General features: G+C 36.0%; 1 protein-coding gene across 4 annotated transcripts in view; it reads left to right on the forward strand.

The window, feature by feature from the left end:
• The window catches only part of Ophn1 (oligophrenin 1), a 508,962-nt gene that overhangs the window by 287,431 nt on the left and 200,415 nt on the right, over positions 1 to 21,116 (forward strand). For all 4 annotated transcript variants that reach the window (XR_015448092.1, XM_087203252.1, XM_087203253.1 and 1 more), the window contains 4 exons: positions 326 to 436; positions 3,774 to 3,878; positions 5,562 to 5,691; positions 20,794 to 20,894. Coding sequence is in view for 3 of the 4 variants with exons in the window: in XM_087203252.1 (XP_087059378.1) it covers positions 326 to 436; positions 3,774 to 3,878; positions 5,562 to 5,691; positions 20,794 to 20,894 (447 nt within the window). In the remaining variant the exon portion in view is untranslated. The remainder of the gene's footprint in view (positions 1 to 325; positions 437 to 3,773; positions 3,879 to 5,561; positions 5,692 to 20,793; positions 20,895 to 21,116) is intronic.

A 21,116-nucleotide genomic window follows, 5' to 3' on the forward strand; every position in this document is an offset into this window, starting at 1 on the left:
TTCCACCCACTCTTTGAAGCACCATTCTTCTCTCTGACTTCAGTTCTCTGTTGGATCTAATAAGAGTTGATTTCTTCTGTTGAGTTTTTTTGTTGTTGTTTTGAGGATGAGTGTGATGACTTCCAAGCTTCTTACGTGTTGAACTAGAAACTAGAAGCCTTGGGTCAGCTACTTGTAGTCTCCATATTTCTTCATTGTAAATAAAGGGATAGGATACTAGTTGTGGTTAAATGCTTCTTTAATTCTAGAATCTTGTTGAGCCTATATCAGTGACTTTAAGAAATGACTATGAACATTTGTGACATTTGTCGCTGTTCTTCTACAGGCAGACCTACAGGTGGACAAAGAGAGACACAATTTCTTCGAGTCTTCCCTTGATTATGTTTATCAAATCCAGGAAGTTCAGGAGTCCAAGAAGTTCAATATTGTGGAGCCAGTAAGTTCTCTCTTCTGATGAATGGTCTAAAAATATTTTACAAATGCTAGGTGAATTTGGAGAGCTTTGATTATAAAATTGAAATCTCAATGAATGCAATGGACAGTCAGTGCTCAGTCATGAATGTCAAGGGCATAGGTCACACTGGCATATGTTTTTCTTTCTCTTGCATTAATATAGCCCTTCTTTCTCTCTCCCTCCCTCCTCCTTTCTTTCATTTTTTCTCTTCCTCTTTTCTCCCTCTACCCTTCTGGCCCTCCTTCAATTTTTCTGCAATCCCTCCTATCATCTTTTTCTTCTCCCTTGCTTCCTCTCATGCTTTCAGAAAGCTTCTGAAAGTACCTTTTCTTTTCTAGGTCCTATGCTAAGAACCCACGTCCCTTGCACTCACAGACTTTGTAGTCTACTGTTTTCATTTCTAGCTTGTATTATTATTTTCTATTCAGTCTCCTTACCTTATTACAAAAGGTAAAATGCTTTGGTTTGACAGGTATGCTGAATCTTCATAACCTTTCTTATTATAAAAACTTAACAAATTGTGGAAATGTTAGAAAAAATACATACATGAGACAATACAGAAACAACTCCTTTAGGTAAAGATAATCACTGCTCATGTTATGGCACTTTTCCTTACAAATTCTCTGTGTGTATATCATATCTCTTCCTTTATCTGTGTGTATGTGTAATTGTAGGTATATCTGTGCATATGTATATTGATGCTCATATTTGTATTAATTTGTATATGTATGTGTACAGACAAGTATTCATTACTCAATGTTTATTAAGCTTTTGTTATATTCCAAGCACTGTGCTAGACACTGGTTATACTATAGTCAACAAGAAAGATTGTTTCTTTATGAAGACTGTACTTTCATGGGTTAGGCAGAAAGAAAAGGTTTAACACATCAATATAATTGCAAGTTGTGTGATGAAAGAGACAAAAAGCTCCAAAAGCTACTTTAAATGAGGTTGTTGAGGTAGACTTCTGAAAATGCCATTTCAAATGAGATCTAAAGGAAGAGAAGATGGAGCCTTGGGAATAGTAGAGAAAGAACATTCAGACACACACAAATACAAGTGCAGTTTATAAACCAGGAAAGAATGTGTGCAAAAGGAATGTAAAGATAATTCATGTGTTTAGATACTGGTGAAAGGAAAGAATTGCCAGAAGTAAGTTCTTGGTAGGAAGGCATAGGACTGGTGGGTGTGGTAAGGTGTTTGGATTATAGTCTAAGTACAATGACAAGCCACCAAAAGACCTGGTGTGGGCCGATTCTATTATGTGGAGAATGGCTTCAAATGGGTCAAGAATAGAAGTGAGGAAGCCTGTTATGAGGCTTCTGCAATGGTCTAGGCAAGAGGAGATATTGGCTTGAATTAGGGTAGTGATAGAGGAAACAGTAAATAATGGTTGCATTAAAAGTATATTTTGGAAGCAGGACTAACAGAAATACTGATGAAATGGGCCGAAATGTGAGTGAAAGAGAAGTCAGGGATGATTTGTTAGTGTCTGGCTTTAGTGACAGATGGATAGAGATATAGTTTCCCGAGATGGAGAAAGTGTTGGGAGAAACAGGAAGCATTGTGTATGAGTGTGAATACAGTACACATATCTTCACATGTGTAATAAATGTACATTCATGTGAGCATTATATTCTTTTGTATGTATTTATTTATAATATATCGTTTATGAATACTCTGTGCATGCATGTTTATACAAAGTATGAGAATAAATACATTGAATGTTGAAATTTTAATAAAATTAGAGTTAAAAACACATTGCCATTAATCACCCTCAGAACACCCACCCTCACTTTCAACATATTTATCCTATCATTCTTACCACTTTTTTGAAACATTTCTGGAGAGTCCACTTTTGTGAGTGTCTTTAGTTGTGTTGTCATGGCTGCCTTGATATCCTGAATCGATTCAAACTCTTTACCTTTCATGGTCATTTGGTTGGTGGAGAGGAGCCAAAAGTCACATGGTTCCATATCTGGTGAATAATGTGAATAAAGACAGATTGTTATGTTTTTAAGAACGTGCTTTTCCATTGGATGGCACTTGTTTGTGACATTCACCATACTTTTATAAAGACACTCAAGAAAGAGAACTTCTAGAACTATTCTAGAAAGTAGCAAGAACGATGGGATAAGTGTGTCAAAAGTAGAGTATTTGGAGGGAAATTAATGGCAATATGACTTTTACTGTCATAATTTAAAAAAATAAACATTTACTGTATATATTTTAATCATACTGCATATGTGGTCACATATTTGCTTTCTAAGAAGAATGGTGCAACTTTTACTACTACCTATCATACTTTTCGAACATGGAACATTTTTAATAAGGTATTTATAATTTGATAGATGCAAATCATTTTGTTTTGGTTTTATTTATGTATACTTTGTTGTTAATGGGGTTGAACATTTTTAAAATTTAAAATGCGTTATTGATCTTTCGTATCTCTTATTACCCAACCTCCTAAGACATTTCTAATTTAAAAATTGCTTCAGACTCCTTGGTCTATTTTGTTATTCATTTGTTTCACAAATATTTGTTTAGTGGCTACTATGTAATAGAACTGAGGATGTACAGGTTTTTTATACCTTATCTGAAGCTTAAGAACAGAAGTGTTTTGAATTTTTTATTTTGGAATATTTGCACATAAATAATGAAGTATCTTGAGGATGAGACCCAAGTCTAAACACAAATTAATTTATGTTTCCTATATACCTTATAGCCTGAAGTTAATTTATTCGATATTTTTATTGTGCTTTGTTTGACTGAGACCCATCACAAGAAGTCAGGCATGGAATTTTCCATTTGTGGCGTCATGTCAATGTTCAGATCAATGTTTCAGATTTTGCAGCATTTTGGATTTCAGATTTTTGAATTAGAGATGCTCAACCTGTATAGAAAGACATTCCCATACACTCCAAATAACTAATGGCTATGTATTCAATTTGAAGAAGATCGAGATGAATTAATTTGTTACTTACTTTCTGAAACCGAGTCCAATGTTAAAGCAAGGTCTTGAGTTAGATCCCCACTACCAAAAAAAAACTTTTTAAACTAATATGGGAATAGTTGTTTATAGAGCTGTATTTACTATTTATGTAACTGCTTTTTTTTTTTTGGTACTGGGGATCGAACTCAGGACCTTGCGCTTACAAGGCAGGCAGCAGCACCACTGAGCTAAATACCTGCACCTACATAACTGCTTTTAACATTATGCGGAATAAGCACTGTAGAGGTTCTCCTCTGAGTTCATGATTTCTTTATTTGAATAATATCAGGTTCTGGTGATAAAATTATTTTTGCATGTTTTCCTTAGGTCTTGGCCTTTCTTCATAGCCTCTTCATTTCCAACAGCTTGACTGTGGAGCTCACACAGGATTTCCTTCCATACAAACAGCAGCTCCAGCTCAGTTTGCAGAATGTGAGTTGCATGTGGGTTTTGTCACCTGTATGTCCAATTGAATTTTAGTCCCTGTGGTCTTAACCTTGGAATTCTAGGTTATTGCAGTTTATCAGGAGATACTGATGTGGGTCACAAATATGTTAGTGTACTAGACTGTACTTGCTATTACCCTTGTAAAGCTTCCTTCTTTTAGCCTAACCAATACCTCAGTCTAACCAGTGTTTATTAAGTGTTGCTAATGTGTTGCATCTCTGCCACATCGGAATCCAACCATAGGCTTGTTTAGGTCTTAAGCTACTTTCCTGGGCAGTCGAGATATTATCACTATGGGTTTCATTACCATAAATACTAACCTTGTCTTCTCTTTGTTATTTTTAGTGCTTATTACTAGTGCTAAATAAATTATTTTTAAAGGCTTTCTCTACCTTCTTTCCCATTGTGGTTCTTATAGAAAGGCAATGTGTTGTATACTAGGCATTGTGAAAGGCGTACTATAGTGAGGCATATAAGTTTTTATGTTTTAAAGGAACATACAGTTTCTTGAAGGAGACACATAAACACATAAATCATAATCCTTTTTGATAAGTGCTACAATAGAATCAAAGCCAAAGTTTTTTTTGTTTTTGTTGTTCTTTGATTGGTACATTTTAGGTATACAATTTGTTTACATTTATCATTGGGTGTTTGTAACTGTACATGATATATCTTGGTTCTTATTTTTTTCCCCATTACCTATGCACCCTTCACCCCCTCTGCCCTCCTCAAAGCCAAAGTTTTTAAAGAAGCACAGAGATTGTAACTATTGGCTGTCTGCTAGACTCAGAGAGAAGGCATCACTGAGATCAGGTGACAATGGACTGGGTATTCCATTGTCTGAAATTTATAGATGTATTTCTAGTTGAAAAATGCTATAAGGTCATAGTAGAAATAAGCCCCTCCTTGTTTAGGATGATTATGACTTGAAGTTTTGGTTGTTTTTTTCTTTCTATGTACTTGCCTTCTTTCTGAGTAATCTCATTCACCAAAATATGAGAGCTCTTATCCTCTGCTGATTCATGGAATCTTCCTTACAACCAAATTAATCATTTGAGTCATATATAACTTGAGAAGTATACATGATAACAAGCCTTTACATGTTTACATATGGCCGCCTCATTTGCAGGATCATTGGTAGCACAGATCACCTTTTAAAAACTGACATGGTGTTATAGTCTTAGACTGAGCAAGTTCTGTTTGCATGTTTTCAAACAGTGTGCTCTCACATACCTTATCCCTATGGCCAGAACTTGATTCAAGGTGAGGTAAGGAGTAATTGTATTGTGGAAGAATGTAAAAGCTGCTGTATTATCTTTGGGAACCTTCTTTGCAATCTCACTGTTGTACAAGAGTCAGTATGGTACTCAGACTTCTAAGTTCCTTTGTTTATTAGAACCTTACATGATTTCCATTGGAAAAAAAATTCTCCCATTTGTGGTTATATATATATATATGTTTCCCTTCTATTCAGTACCATTAAACTCTATAAAATTATTTTCTGGTTACTACACTATTCAACATTTATTTATTTATTTATTTATTTGCTTGTTTGTTTTGCTGTGTTGTAGCACATAATAGAAGAGAAAATTTTTTACTGAATTTGAATAAATACTTCTTCATGGTGATTTAATGATGATAATGATTATGATACTGATGTCTTGACAGACAAGAAATCATTTCTCCAGTACCCGGGAAGAGATGGAAGAACTTAAGAAAAGGATGAAAGAAGCTCCCCAGACATGCAAACTTCCAGGACAGCCAACCATTGAAGGCTATCTGTATACCCAGGAGAAATGTGTGTAGGAACTCAGGGTTGTACACTGGGATATAGTAGGCTGGCACCTCTATAAATCCTGGGTATTCATATCATTCTTAGACCCTTAAAGCTACAACTACATGGAAAGCAGGGTGGGAATAATAAATATTTAAAAAAAGGAAAATTGAAGAGAACTTAAGGGTTTGTCTTTCAAACTGTAGAGATACAACCTAAGGCTTTCTCTCAGATTTAAAATGAGGATTGTTAATTTTCTTCAATCCTTCTGATGACTCTTTGGGGCAAAAGGAGGTAGAAAAATATTTATCACTTCTATTGTGTTCCTGGTATGGAGTTGAGTGCTCAAAAGCCATGTTTTAATTAATCTTTGATTCCACTATATATCCATTTTACACATGACACTATTGAGTCTCAGAGAGGCCAACATTTGAAAGTCATCCAATTAACAAATGGCAGGCTATGATTAAATTTTGGTGTGTGAAATGCCAAAATCCACACTTCTATCACTACCCACTATATTCTCTTCTCTTCTTTAGGATCACATGGTTGCTATTAAAAGCCTTTAAGGACCAACATGATTTCAGTGGGCAAGACAATATTTGTTGTTCATTGCTAAATAAGGAAAATAGTCAAGAAGATTCAAGCTTTTCTACTTCTTAAATAACATGCAAACCTGGATGTGGTATTTGATTTTACTTTTGAACTATGACCCAAATCAAAACCCGGTGATTTCAGTTCCAGCCCAGAGTTATTTTACTGGGGAGTGGGCAGAAGAGACACACCCAGAGGTTACTAGTACCAACAGCATGGCACTTTAGCAGTGATATTAGCATGCTTTTCTCCCCTTTGAACAACTGAATTTTGATACTTTTGAAAGAATTATTCTCTTACTTGTCAGCTCTGTATCTTTGATATTTCATTGCAGTTTTTCAATCTCACTACTATTGAAATTTCAGCCTGGATAATTCTTTGTTTGATGGGATGGTACTCTGTGTGATAGTGTGTGTAGCCGTATCCTAGTCTGTCTTGACTTTATTTTAATAGCACTCCTATATGTAACAACCTAAAATGTCTCCATGTATTGCCAAATGTCCCCTGGGAGGCAAAATTGCCCCTAGCTTCTGTGCTATAGTTTTCAAATTTATCAAGTGCGTGTGACTTTACCACTCAGCTGAATGTGTGGACACTGATTATCCTGAGCATCATTTCTGCCAGACACTGTTCAGTACTTAGGAGGTACAAAAAGATGAGTCAGCTAAAGTTTTTATCCTTAAGAAGTTAAAGGTCAGATGCAGAAGATAGACAAGTATGCCAGTAAAATATGCTGAGCACTCTGATTGGTTTGCAAGAAATAGTATTTGGACTAGAACTTGAGTGTTGAATAGGAGTTTGATAGATAAAGTAAAGGAGTAGGAGAATTTCAGGTATACTGCTGTGTAAATTAAAGGCTCATGGGTGTGGAGGACACAGTTTATTTGTAGGGTCCTGGTATGCCAAGAAGAGTCAAAGATGGGACCTATTGTCCTGATGTAATTATTCATAATGCTGTATTCACTCTTAAGTATGTACTAGATTTAGGGCGGTAAGTTATATTGCCACATATTTATTTGAGAACTGAAAATAATTCAGTAAGACAGGAGCATAGAGGTAAGGGTACCAAAAGACAAAGCTGGAAAAGTAAGTTCTGATCACATTACGAAGGGCCCTGAAGGCAGGCTAAAGGCAATGGGAAATCTATGGGTAGTTTGTATTAAGATGAGTGATACAAATAGAGGTACATCTTTTTTTCTGTTCAGTTTTAATTTCTGTTAGTGGATGTTGGCAGTATATAATCACTACATTCCACATGACCATTTGGTATATTTACATAATATATCTTATTTCTTCTTTCATCTTCTTCCCGCCCCTCCTCTCCACTCCAGCCATCTCTTGTTCCCATTCTCTTTTGCAAAAGATCAATTATTCTATTTATTATTACCTATTTTCTCTTTTGTACTTTATATTATGTCTTTCTTGTATAAGAGCAACCATGTGATAAATAACCTTGTGTGTCTGATTTATTTCACTTAACATTATGGTCACAAAGTACATCAAGTTTCTTACAGATGACTGAAGTATATCCTTCTTTATGCCACAGTAGATTCAGCAGTGTGTAAATATGACCTTTTATTTACCTATTTATCTGTTGATGAACGTAAGGATCATGTCCAAGATTTAGCTATTAAGAATTGTGTTTTTGTTGCTTAGGATTTCTTTTGCTATTCTGGGTCTTTTTTATGTCTATATGAATTTTACAATTGTTTTTTCTGTATTTGTGAGGAATGCTGTTTGTATTTTGATTCTGATTCCTTTAAATCTGTGTATCAGTTTTGGATTTGTTGCCATTTTGGCAATACTAGTTCTGCCTATCTAAGAACAGGAGATACTATTCCACTCTCTGATGTATTTGCTCTCTTTTTTCAGAGTACCATAGTACTCGTTATAGAGGTCTTTCACTTCCTTTGTTAGGTTAATATCTAAGTATTTAATTTTTCTTGATGTTATTATGGATGGCATTGTTTTTGGCTTGTGGCTAGATTTTCCCCCAAAACCTCATGCAGTCAAAGGTGGAGCTTTTGAGAGGTGCCTGAATCTAGGGTTTATGATGTTGTGATTAAATTGTGTGATGCTAGGATTAAGTGTGTGATGCTGGGATTAAGGCTGAGTGATGACTAAATTAGTCCTCTGGTTTGATGTCGATAATAGGAAGGCCCAACTCATGTGTAGGTAGAACCCCACAAAAGGTTGGTAGCCTGGAAGGGATAAAAGGGTAAGGCAGGCTGTTGCTGCTGCTACTTCACTGCTTGCTGCTTTGCTGCCTTTCTGCTTTCTGCCCACCATGAACTATTTCTTGTCTGAAGTGACTCCTCTGCCATTCCATCCTGCCTTATAGCCACCCACCTATGAACTAAAACCTTTATAAACTATAAGCAAAAATAAATCTTTCCTCCTTTAAGTTTAGGTGTCAGGTTTTTTGTCTCAGCAAGGAGAAAAGTAACTAATTTCCTAATTTCTTTATTAGTGAGTTAATTTGTGGCGTATAAGAACAGTATTGATTTTTGCATGTTGGTATTTGCATGTGGTATTCTGCTACTTTACTGAATTTGGTTATTAATTTTAGGAGTCATGGTGAATTCTTTTTGGGTTGTCTATGTAGAGGATCACATTTTCTGGAAATAATAATAATTTGACTTCTTCCTTTACTATACATATCCTTTTATTTCTTCTCTCTTGCCTGATTGCTCTGTCTATAATGTTTTGAGTACTGTATTGAACAGGAGGGGCGATAGTGCACATCCTAGTCTTGTTCTATTTTTTAAAGGGAAAGCTTTCAGGTTTTCCCCCATTTACAGTAGTATGATGTTGGATGTATTTTTGTCATAAATGGCTTTTTATCAGACTGAGATAAAGTCCTGCACCTATTTTATTTAGGGTTTTTTTTTATCATGAATGGATATTGGATTTTGTCAAAGGCTTTTTATATATTTATTGAGGCAATCATCTGAGTTTTGTCTTTTCTTCTGTTTATGTGATGTATTACTTTTTTTTTTTTGGTACTGGGGATCAAATTCAGAACCTTGCACTTGCAAGGCAAGCACTGCACCACTGAGCTAAATCCATGGCCCTGTATTTCATTTATTGATTTGTATTATGTTGAACCATTTTGTTGTCTTCCTGTGATGAAACATACTTGGCCATGATGTATATTCTTTTTGATGTTTGTTGCATATTCTTTGCCAATATCTTTTTATGGATTTGTGGACAGAGGAGGTGAACCTTCCAGACCACCATATGACTGCCCCCAGTGCCAAGGAACAGAGCTGCCTTCAGCACAGAGGAGGTAAACCTTCCAGGCCAATGAACCACCACCCCTGGTGCTGAGGAACAGAGGTGCCCCCAACACAAAGGAGGTGAACCTTCCAGGCCAGCATACCACTGCCCCCAGCACCTAGGAGGTGAGCCACATGGCAACCAGCAGCACACAGCCGCCCACCTTGAAATGAGAAGACTCATAAACAAGTCTCAAAACCAGATTTCATTATCACCTAAAGCAAACCCCAAAGGGAAATGAGAGGGATAAAACTGCTACTCAACCACCTGGACTTCCTGAACTGGCAACGAAAGAGGATCTAGAAAAAATGAAATTAGAAATAATTTCTCAGATGACAGCAGAGATACTGCCCATTGCAAAACATGATTAATAAATCTAGAGAAGACACAGATAAAAAAATAGAGGAGCTGAGGAATATGATGGAATCCTAACATAGGAAACAAATGGAATCCATAAAACAGATGCAAACAGATTTCCAGGACATTAAAAACTCCATTGAAAGTTTATGCAGCCGAACGAACCAATGTGAGGACAGAATTTCAGATATAGAAGATAAGATTGCAATTTGTGATCAGGAAAAGAAAACTTTCTTAATGATTAAGGCACCACAAGAAATCAGTCCAGCAACTGCTATAAGATATAAAGAAGAATAACATAAGACTGATCAGCGTCAATGAAGAAACAGGAGAGAGTGCAAATAACATAAAAAAAACTGTTCACAGAAGTGATGGGAGAGATCTTCCCAAGCAGAGGAAAAGAGCTTGACATACAGGTAAGTGAGGCGTATAGGACTCCAACTACCCTTGATCAAAAGAAATCTACACATAGGCATATAATAGTTAGGATTCCAGGGCCAGGGATTTAGCTCAGTGGTTCTGCCTCCTGCCTTGCAAGCAGGAAGTCCCGAGTTCGATCCCTGGTACCCAAAAAAAAAAAATAGGATTCCAGAAACAAAACAGAAGAACAAAATTTTACAAGCAGTGAGAGAAAAGAAACATCACATACAAAGGAAAGCCCATCAGAATCACAGCAGACTTCTCAATGCAAACCCTCAAGGCAAGAAGAGCTTGGAGTGACATATTTCAAGCCCTAAAGGAAAACAGCCTCCAACCCAGATTGATGTACACTGCAAAACTATCTTTCAAAATTGATGGAGAAATAAGATACTTTCATGACAAAGAGCACCTTAGGAACTTCATGAATACCAAACCAGCACTCTAAAAAATTTTAGACAATATCCTAGGAAAAGACATCAATAGGATCACAACTCCAGGAAGCCCGGCAGAATGAATCCAATCAGGCACGACAAGAAATTAAAAGTGAAGGGAGAGAATCCAACAAAAAGAAAAAGTCATGGCAATGATAAGTCAATGCATATCACTTATAACCATCAATGTTAATGGTCTCAATTTACCAATCAAAAGAAATAGACTGGCAGAATGAGTCAAGAAGCAAGATGCAACAATATGCTGCATACAAGAAACACACCTAATTCAAAAAGAAACTCATAGACTGAAAGAATAAGGGTGCAAAACAGTACTCCATGCTACAGGAACCTGAAAAAAACCTGGAGAGCTATCCTCTTTGTAAATTAAGTGGATTTCAAACCAACACTGATTAAGACAGACAAAGAAGGACACTACATCCATATAAAGGGAACAATCCAAGAGGAAGAGATGACAAGCATAAATATATATGCAACAAACATTAGTGTACACAACTTTATAAAACAAATACTAACAGACATGAAAAATCAAATGAGCACTATTACAAAAGTAATGGGGGATCTTAATACCCCACTATCACAAAGAGATAGATCATCTAGATAAAAAGTAAGCAACGAAATAGTAGATCTCAATCAAGTTGTTGAACAAATGAACTTAACAGATGTTTCCAGAGTGTTCCACCTCAGATAATCAGAATACACATTCTTTTCAGCTGCACAGGGGTCAGTCTCCAAAATAGACCACATACTCACACATAGAACATGTTTAAGTAAGCACAAAGAATTGAAGTTATCCCCTGTATATTATCAGACCATAGTACAATTAAATTGGAGATCCATAGCAAAAGAAACTCAAAAAATTTCATAACACATGGAAATTGAACAACACACTTCTGAATAACGAATGAGTCACAGAGGAAATTAAAGAAGAAATCAGACAGTTCCTTCAATTAAATGACAATGACAATACAACATATCGGAATCTATGGGACACAATGAAAGCAGTCTTACCAGGGAAATTCATAGCAGTGTATATGCATATTAGGAAAACAGAGTGCACCCAATTAAACAACCTGATGCTGAACCTTAAGCTTCTGGCAAAAGAAGAGCAGGACAAACCCAAAGCTCATACAAGGGAGGAAATTTTAAGATAAGAGCAGAAATTAATGCAACGGAGACTAAGAGAATGATACAAAAAAATCAATGAAGCCAAGAGTTGGTTCTTCCAAAGAATCAACAAAATTGCCAAACTCTTAGCCAACCTTATCAGAAAAAGGAAAGAAAAGGCCCAAATACATGCAATTAGGAATGAAAAGAATGAAATTACAAAAGACCCAGCAGAAATCCAGAGGATCATCAATACGTACTTTGAAGACCTATACAGCAATAAGATGGAAAATAGAGAAGAATTGGAGGGATTCCTAGATACATAAGAATTTCCAAAGTTGAAGGAAGAAGACCTAAAAATTCTAAACGAACCAGTATCAATCAAGGAAATTGAAACCGTGATTAAAACCTTACCAACTGAGAAAAGCCCTGGCCTTCATGGCTTCACTGCTGAATTCTACAAGACATTTAGGGAGGAAGTACTGCCACTACTGTTTAAACTCTTCAATGAGATTGAAAGGGAAGCAATACTCCCAAATTCATTCCTGGAAGCAAGCGTCACCTTGATCCCCAAAGCAGAGAAAGACCCAACCGAAAAAGAGGACTATAGGCCAATCTGAATAATGAGCATGCATGCGAAAATCCTTAATAAGATACTGGTGAAAAAAAAGGAAAAGATCATCAAGAAGATCATACACTCTGCCCAAGTGGGGTTCATCCTAGCGACACAGGGATGGTTCAACATATACAAATCAATAAATGTAATACTCTATGTCAACAGAGCCAAGGACAAAAACCATATGATATCTCAATAGAAGCAGAAAAAGCATTTGACAAAATCCAACATGCATTTATGATAAAAACCCTACAAAAAATTGGAATGGATGGTCTCTACATCAATCTGATAAAAGCCTTCTATGAAAAACCAACAGCCAATATCATACTAAATGGTCAAAAACTGAAATCCTTCACACTAAAATCAGGAACAATGCAAGGATGTCCACTGTCACCACTCCTGTTCAATACAGTCTTGGAAACAGCCACAGCAATTATACAAGAGAAAGAAATAAAAGAAATAAAAGATAGGAAACAAAGAAGTCAAATTGTCATTATTTGTGGATGACATGATACCCTATATAGAAGACCCCATGAACTCCTCCAAAAGTCTTCTAGACTTAGTAACCAAACTCAGTAAAGTAGCTGGATACAAGGTTAACACACAAAAATCCATAGCTTTCTTCTATACGAACAATAGACTCACTGAGAGAGGAATAGGGCAAACAATTCCTTTTACAATAGCATCCAAGAACCTGAAATACCTAGGAATCAACCTAATGAAAGAAATCAAAGACCTCTTCTCTGAAAACTGTAGCACTGTGAAAAGAGAGATTGAAGACCATATCAGAAAACAGAAAGATATCTCTTGCGCCTGGGTAGGAAGAATCAACATAGTAAAAATGGCCATACTTCAAAAACTGTTATATAGATTCAATGCAATCCCAACTGAAATCCCAGAAGCATATTTCACAGACCTTGAGAAAACAATCCAAAAATTCATTTGGAACAAGAAGAGACCTAGAATAGCAAAACCAATTCTAGGTAACAGAGACATGGCAGGCGGTATCACAACCCCCAACTTAAAACTATACTACAAAGCTACTGTGATAAAACAGCATGGTACTGGCAAAGAAACAGACCTGAGGACCAGTGGAACAGATTAGAAGATGCAGCAACAACTCCAGACACACTGAGCCACCTCATCTTCAACAAAGGAGCCAAACACCCTCACTGGAGGAAAGATAGCCTCTTTAATAAATGGTGCTGGAAAAATTGGGCTTCAACTTGCCAAAGATTAAAGCTAGAACTTTATCTCTCACCATGCACTAAACTAAGATCAAAGTGGATTAAAGATCTAAATATTAAAACAAATGCTGAACCAGCTAGAACAGAGGTTAGGTGGAACTCTTGAAGACTTCGGTGTAGGAAAAAATTTTATGAACAAAACCTCAGTTGCCAGTGAACCAGCACAAACACTAAACAAGTGGGATCTCTTTTTACTAAAAAGCTTCTGCACAGCAAGGGAAACCACGAACAGTGTGAAGAGACAACCCCCAAGGTGCAAAAATATTTTCACCTGCTGTTCTCAGACAAAGGTCTACTATCTAGAATCTGTAAAGAATTGGAAAAAATCAAATCTCCCAAATTTAAAGACCCAATCCAAAAATGGGCCTATGAAATCAACAGACATTTCTTAGATAAAAAAGTAGAAGTAGCAAATAAACATATGAATAAATGTTTAATGTCACTGGTAATTTAAGAGATGCAAATGAGAATAATGCTGAGATTCCACCTCACCCCAGAAAGTATGGCTGCTATCATGAAATCAACCATCAACAAATGCTGTCGGGTTTGTGAGGAAAGAGGAACACTGCTCCACTGCTGGTGGGAGTGTAGACTGGTGCAACTACTGTGGAAGTCAGTATGGCGATACCTCAAAAAACTAGGACTGGAAGTCCCATTCGATCCCGTTATTTCCCTGCTGGGTATCTTTCCCAAAGAATTAAAAGAATCATACCACTGTGATATATGTGCACCCATGTTCATAGCATCACAATTTGTAATAGCTAAAACTTGGAAGCTGCCCAAATGCCCACGGGTTGGAGACTGAATAAAGAAAATGTTTTTTTAAAAAAATAAAATGGAGTACTACTCAGCCATAAAAATTGAGAAATTAGAGACATTTATAGCTAAATGGATGGCCATTGAGGCGACTCCCTTAAGTGAAATAAATAGGACATACATGTGTAAATTCCAAATAATTTCTCTAGTGTGAGACACTGAAAGTGTAAATAAGGACTAAAAGGCATAATAGATAATGTGAAATAGGAAGAAAATTGGCGAAGGGGAAGTGGGACTGGGACATGAAAGGAAAGAAGGGAATGGAATTACCATGAGAAAATGAAAAAATGGAAACAAAGTCTTTGTAAATAGGGAGGAATGGAGGGGTTGAAAGGACAGCAGGGGAATGGGGAAAAATAAGAACCAAGAGAGACTACGTAAAGGTGCAAATTTCCAATGATGAATGTCATTATATTGTATACCTAAGATGTACCAATAAAATTATTTTTAAAAGTATATGTGCATCTCTGTTAAGTAAAGAAATTTCCCTGTAGTTCTCTTTTTGGTTTGGGCCCTTGTCTGGTTTTGGATGGATGGTAATGGTAGCTTTCATGAATGACTTTGAGAGTACTTCTTCCCTTTCCATTTTATTACAGAGTTTGAGGAATTTTGGCCTTAGCTCTTCCTTGAAGTTGTTATAGAATTCTGTGGTGAATCCATTGAATTCTGGGGTTTTTTAGTTGTTACCTATTTTTAAATTACTGCTTCAGTTTCTTTGCCTATTATAGGACTAATCAGAGTTTTTATGTCTTCATGGTTCAGCTTTGTTAATTCCTATGTATGTAGGAATCTAGGACTCCATTCATTTCTTCTGAATTCTCCAATTTATTGTCCTATAGGTTTTTGAAGTAGTTACTAATAAACTTCTGAACTTTAGTAGTTTCCTTTTGATTCAGCCTTTTTTTATTTCTATTTGCACTGATTTGAGACTTTTTTAAAAAATGGGTAAAGTTTTGAGTATTTTGTTCATTCTTTTGAAGAACCAGGTCTTTGATTCATTGTATTATTTAGTCTCAATTTCATTAATTTCTGTTCTGATCTTTATAAATTCCTTCATTGTACTAGCTTCTGATTGGAATTTTTCTTAGTTTTTAAATTCTTGAGCTGCAGCATTGGCTTATTTATTTGGGCTTGCTTCACTTTTCTGATGTTAGCATTCACAGCAATAAACATCCCTCTGACGAATGCTTTCATTGAATCCTTAAATTCTGGTGTGTTGTGTTGGCAGTGTTGTCTGATTCTAGGAGTGGTCTTTATTTCTTGATTTTTGCTGTGATACATGGCATTTCAAAATTTCCATTTGTTTAGAAACATCTGTGGTTTCTTTTACCCGTGATTTCCAGTTTCATTGCACTATGATCTGGTAGTATACAGGGTATAATTTTGATTCTTTTGCATCTATATAAGCATTGGTTCTGGGCTAATATATATGCTGTTTTGTAGAAAGCTCTGTGTGCTGCTATTAAGCCCATTTGCTCAAATGTTTGGTTCAACTCTTTATTTTGTTGTTGATTTATTTGTCTAGTTCACCAGTCTATTTGTGACAGTGGGATATTGAGGTGCTCCACTATAATTTTGTTGACATTTATCTGATCTTTTATATGCAGTAGTATTTGTTTTATGAAGTTATTTATTTCTGCTTTTAGTGTAATTATGTTTATAATTGTTATCTCTTTCTGTTGAATTATTTCCTTAACCATTATATAGTGACTTTCTTTGCTTTTTCTGATCAGTTTTGGTTTCAGGTTCACTTTGTCTGAAAATAGGATAGCTACTCTGCATTTTTCAAGTTTCTGTTGCATGCAATATTGTTTTCCATCTTTTGGGTTTTAATCTGAATTTCTTTTTTGATTTAATGTGTTTCTTTTATACAGCATTTTGTTGGGTTTTATTTTTTTTTTTCATTCTGCCAATCAGTGTCTTTTCTTTGGGGTACTGAGGCCATTCATAATAATTCATTATGAAGAGATATTGACTTATTTCTGTCACTGTAGTATTCCATATTGCTTATCCCATTTTCCCTTTCTGTTGTCTTCATTTTCTCTTTCTAGGATCTCCTTGAGCATTTTGCAGAGTGCTGCTTTGCTGGTCATGATTTTCTTAATCTGCTCTTTGTTATGAAAATATCTTATTTTGCCATCAATTATGAAAGATAGTTTTGCGAGATATATCAATCTACTTTTCAAGTTCTTTTCCTTTGGGGCTTGAAATATTTCAAACCCCTACTGACATTTATGGTTTGTGTTGAGAAGTCTGCTGTACTTTGGTAGGGTTTCCCTTTATAAGTGATTTGTTGTTTTTCTCTAAGCTTATAAGAGTCTGTCTTTGTTTTGAAATTCTGGGATTTTGAGTACAATTTGTTGTGGAGAATTTCTTTTCTCATCATGACTATTTGGTGTTTTATATAATTCACTTATTTGTATGTTACATTCTTTCACCATATTTGAAAAATTTTCTGGCATTATGTCTGTACACAGGTGTTTTATTCCATTTGTTTTATCTTCTGATTTTTCCTTAATTGTAATTAATCTTATATTAGTCATGTGTCATCTAGCAGCTGTTGGATCCATTTTTCATTTATCTTGTTTTTTTTTAAGGTATCTCAGTAATTTTTTACAGACGTCAGCCATGTCTTCTAGTTGTAACCCACTGTCCTCATATTGGTCACTCAATTCTACCACTTACTGTCTCAATAGAATTTTTATTCTCCTAGATTTCTGTTTGGTACCTTTTCCTGAACTCTAGTTCTTTTTTAACTGGTCATTTATTTTTTTGTATCATTTTGTTTAGGTCAGCTAGATTTTTATTACTGTCTTGTATAAACTTGCTGATTGTTTTGTTCATGAAGGCTAATATCTGTTTGGTTATATCTTCTGTGAGCTCCCCAAGTACCTTATTGATGTTTTCCTATTTTATCATTTTGCATAATTCAGCTGTGTGCCTTTTGATTACTCACCCTCAATGACCCATAGATCAGCTTTTAGGGAGTTCTGTGTTTTGGGAGGAAATTCTTTGCCTGATCTTCCTGTGCTTCTATTTTTTTCTTTTTTTTTATGTCCTGTGGTTTGTGGATAGATTCATGTGGAAATACTTTATTGCTAATATGGAGATCTCTTTAGTTAGTGCATGCTTTTTCGGAATGCATACTGGGAATGGCTAAGTATAGGCTCTTGCCTCTATTACAAGACCTATCCACCTTGATTTATCTGAGTGGGAGGATTTATTGTGTTTGGCCAAGCATCCATTTCTCTGGGGATAGACTTCAGTATTGTTTATGACATGAAGGCAATCCAGATATTGGCATATAATGAAAAGTAATTAATACCAAGAACGGAGCTACCCTGGTAATTGTAAGGAAATCAGCAACAATAATAGAGCCAAAGAAAAAATGGATATTGGCATACCATAAGTACCAATAGTTTACCACCCTTAACAATAAAAAAGACATCTATATTATAATATAAACCAAATTTTGATGTACAGTAAATTTCTACTAAGTGCACCAACTATACCTCCAGTAACAATGGAGAAGTATTCAACAGTAGCAGTCTAGAGTTATCCAAGTATCTAAAGATTAATGATTATACTAGTAGTGATTATGCTAGTAATCATTTTACTTAATGATTATACTAGTAAGCATAAATTTATTGAGGAAGGGGAGAATGAAACATATAAGATTTGAAAAATTGAGCAGTAGAAAATGAGAAAATAATGAGATAAAGGGCCCTTTGTAGGTGGAAAACGAAATTAATAGAATTAGATAAATGTACAGTAACAGAAAGAACAAATAAGAAAAAGAAGACAAAAGAAAAAAGTTAAAGGTAAAAAGAGAAAAGTAAGAAAAAAAAAGATGAAAAGAAAAATGAAGAAGCAACCCCAAACCACAAAAAATTAAAACCAATGCAAAAATTCCAAAACAATATTTGTTTGTGTGGTTTTTTTCCCTCACATTCTTTTATTGGTACATTTTAGGTATATAGTACATTTACATTTATCATTGGGTGCTTGTACCTGTATGTGATGTATCTTGGTTATTATTTTTTTTTGTGCTCCCTTCCCTATTTACACAGACTATGTTTCCATTTTTTCCTTTTCTCATAATTTTTCCTTTCCGTTCTTTCCTTTCCCCTTCCCCTCCCACTTCCCCTACCCCTTTGGACCTTTTCTTCCTATTTCAAATTATCAATTATTAATTTTAAACATTTTAATCCTTATTTACACTTTCAGTTTCTCACACTAGAGATACTATTTGGTACACATGTGTGTCCTATTTATTTCACTTAAGAGTATGGCCTCAATATGCATCCATTTAACTATAAATGTCTCTAGTTTGTCGTTCTTTATGGCTGAGTAATACTCCATTTTAGATAAAAACCACATCTTTTTTATCCAGTTTCCAAGTGACGGGCACTTGGGCTGTTTCCAAGCTTTTGCTATTACGAACTGTGCTACTATAAACATGGACACACATACATTGTTTGTGTTTTTGAATGAATGGTTTCTTTCCAGGGTCTGCAGTCTTTGAATCCATCAGATATGGATGGATATGTAAGATAGAAAGGATAATGAGTCTCTCCTAAGACCTATTTTTTTTCCACACTCATGTTTTTGTATGTGACTGCTGAATCTTGTCTTGCCTTTTCTGCTGGTCATTCTCAATCAATGTTGCCAGCCATAAAGCTGTAGTCACTCCAGCAACTCCCTACTTTCTGTGACCTTCTCTGTACTCCCAGTCATGGTTTACTGTGCCGATTTTTATGGCCTATGGGTGTATGAAGCACACTCCCAACACCCCCTCCCCAAAGGCCCTTGTGTTTGTTCACCCCAGGCTATAACAACTGTCCAAAGCTGAGATGCATCCTTATTTAATCCTTACTTATCTTGGTAGATGTGGAAAGCAATCAAACCACTGATCTGTGTGCTGGATATTGGCAGTGGGGGTGGGGTTCAAGCAGACCATTGGGCTTAATGTCACACTTTTAGACCTAGCCACCTCCGAAAGCCACAAACATCACACCTAGCTTCTTAACAATGGATGGTGTCCCCCATCCCCACTATCACCATGTCCTTCCTGGCCTGCTTTTAAGCTTCTCAAGAAATTTATGTCGAGCCTATGCCCTCTCTGTGGGCCATCTTCCACCCAGTCACTGTAATAGGATTACATTGTAAGCTCTGAAGTGAATTTGTTCAGTAATGAATTCTGTGGCTCAGTCTTAAACAATTAAGCATTTTCTAAAATGGCTCTTTGTTAACCCCTGTCAAATATGGAAGGTGCTAAACTGGATTTCAACTCTATCCTGATATGTGGAAGGAGTCACTTTCAGAGTAAAACTGCACACTGTTTTTACAGTTTACTATAGCCTTAGGGTTTTCTTGGGGCTAACACTGATACCCGGGTTCATTTTTTCTCCCTGGAGCTCCTGCGGCCTTACCTTGTGTCTAAAGAGACAGCTTCCCCTCTCTGGAACCAGTGTGAGATTTTTATATTGTTTCATTCTTTTCTCTACATTGTGCTTTATTTCTCCACCTTCTCCATTGTTTTTAATTTTCCTATCACCTCACTCCCAATTCTTGGATATCTACTTCCTTTTTTTTTTTCTCTTCTCTAATTTGTTATTTTCTAGGTATCTTGATTCTGGTTCCTGGAGAGGCTGTATATTGCTCCTGATCACTAGTTCACCATTGACATTGTAGGAGAGTTACATCTTTAAAATATTCCTCTAACAAATAAATGAATAATAGACTGGGAAAAAGTGATCAGCAATGGAGAAAAAGTCCACTGAAACAATTAAGTGGAGAAATAATGATTTTTTTCTTTGAAATAGCTCTTAAAACATTTTTTGAAAGGCAGCAATGAAATCGTTAATTCACTGGTAAAAGTGATAGAAGTCAGATAGAGACACTTGTAGGTGATAAAAGGGATCCAACCCAGAGACCAATCAAATAGGAGGTTAGTTACAAGAAAAGAAGGGCAGGGACTGAATTTTCCCACTTTTGGGATATATAGTGCTTCCATTTATAGGGAACATGGCAAGGAGAGTGGGTTTGCAGCACGCCAGGAGCAGATTTGGAAAGCAGTTGGTAATGGTTAAACATCTGCATACGCTCAGTGTGCAGGTAGTTAGGTAAGGGGAAGAGTAGAGCTGGATCTGGAGCTTGACCATAAAGAACAGGCTATAAGAAGCCTCTGCCTTAGTGTACTGAAACTTTTATTCTGTCTTCCCTTTGTCTGTCTTTGTAGGGGCTTTGGGAATATCCTGGGTGAAGTACTATTGCCGATATGAAAAAGAAACTAAAATGCTCACCATGACACCTATGGAACAGAAGCCAGGTGCTAAGCAGGTCAGTGCTTGTGTATGCCAAATTTTTTTGAGATGCATTTGCGATTGCATCTTAGAAAAGAACATCTGTTAAAATGGTGTCAAGTAATTAAGCCCAACTCTATTATGTGACACCATCACTATATATGTCTCCTATGTTTCTGGCCTCAGTCTGCATTGGGTCAGAAACCACTCAGTTGAGTACATAATCACTCAGTGAATTCCATAAGGCCTTTTGAAAATG

Source organism: Heterocephalus glaber, unplaced genomic scaffold (genome assembly GCF_053883595.1).
Source record: "Heterocephalus glaber isolate CG9 unplaced genomic scaffold, H.glaber_assembly_v1.0 deba00001790, whole genome shotgun sequence".
Taxonomy (NCBI): domain Eukaryota; kingdom Metazoa; phylum Chordata; class Mammalia; order Rodentia; family Bathyergidae; genus Heterocephalus; species Heterocephalus glaber.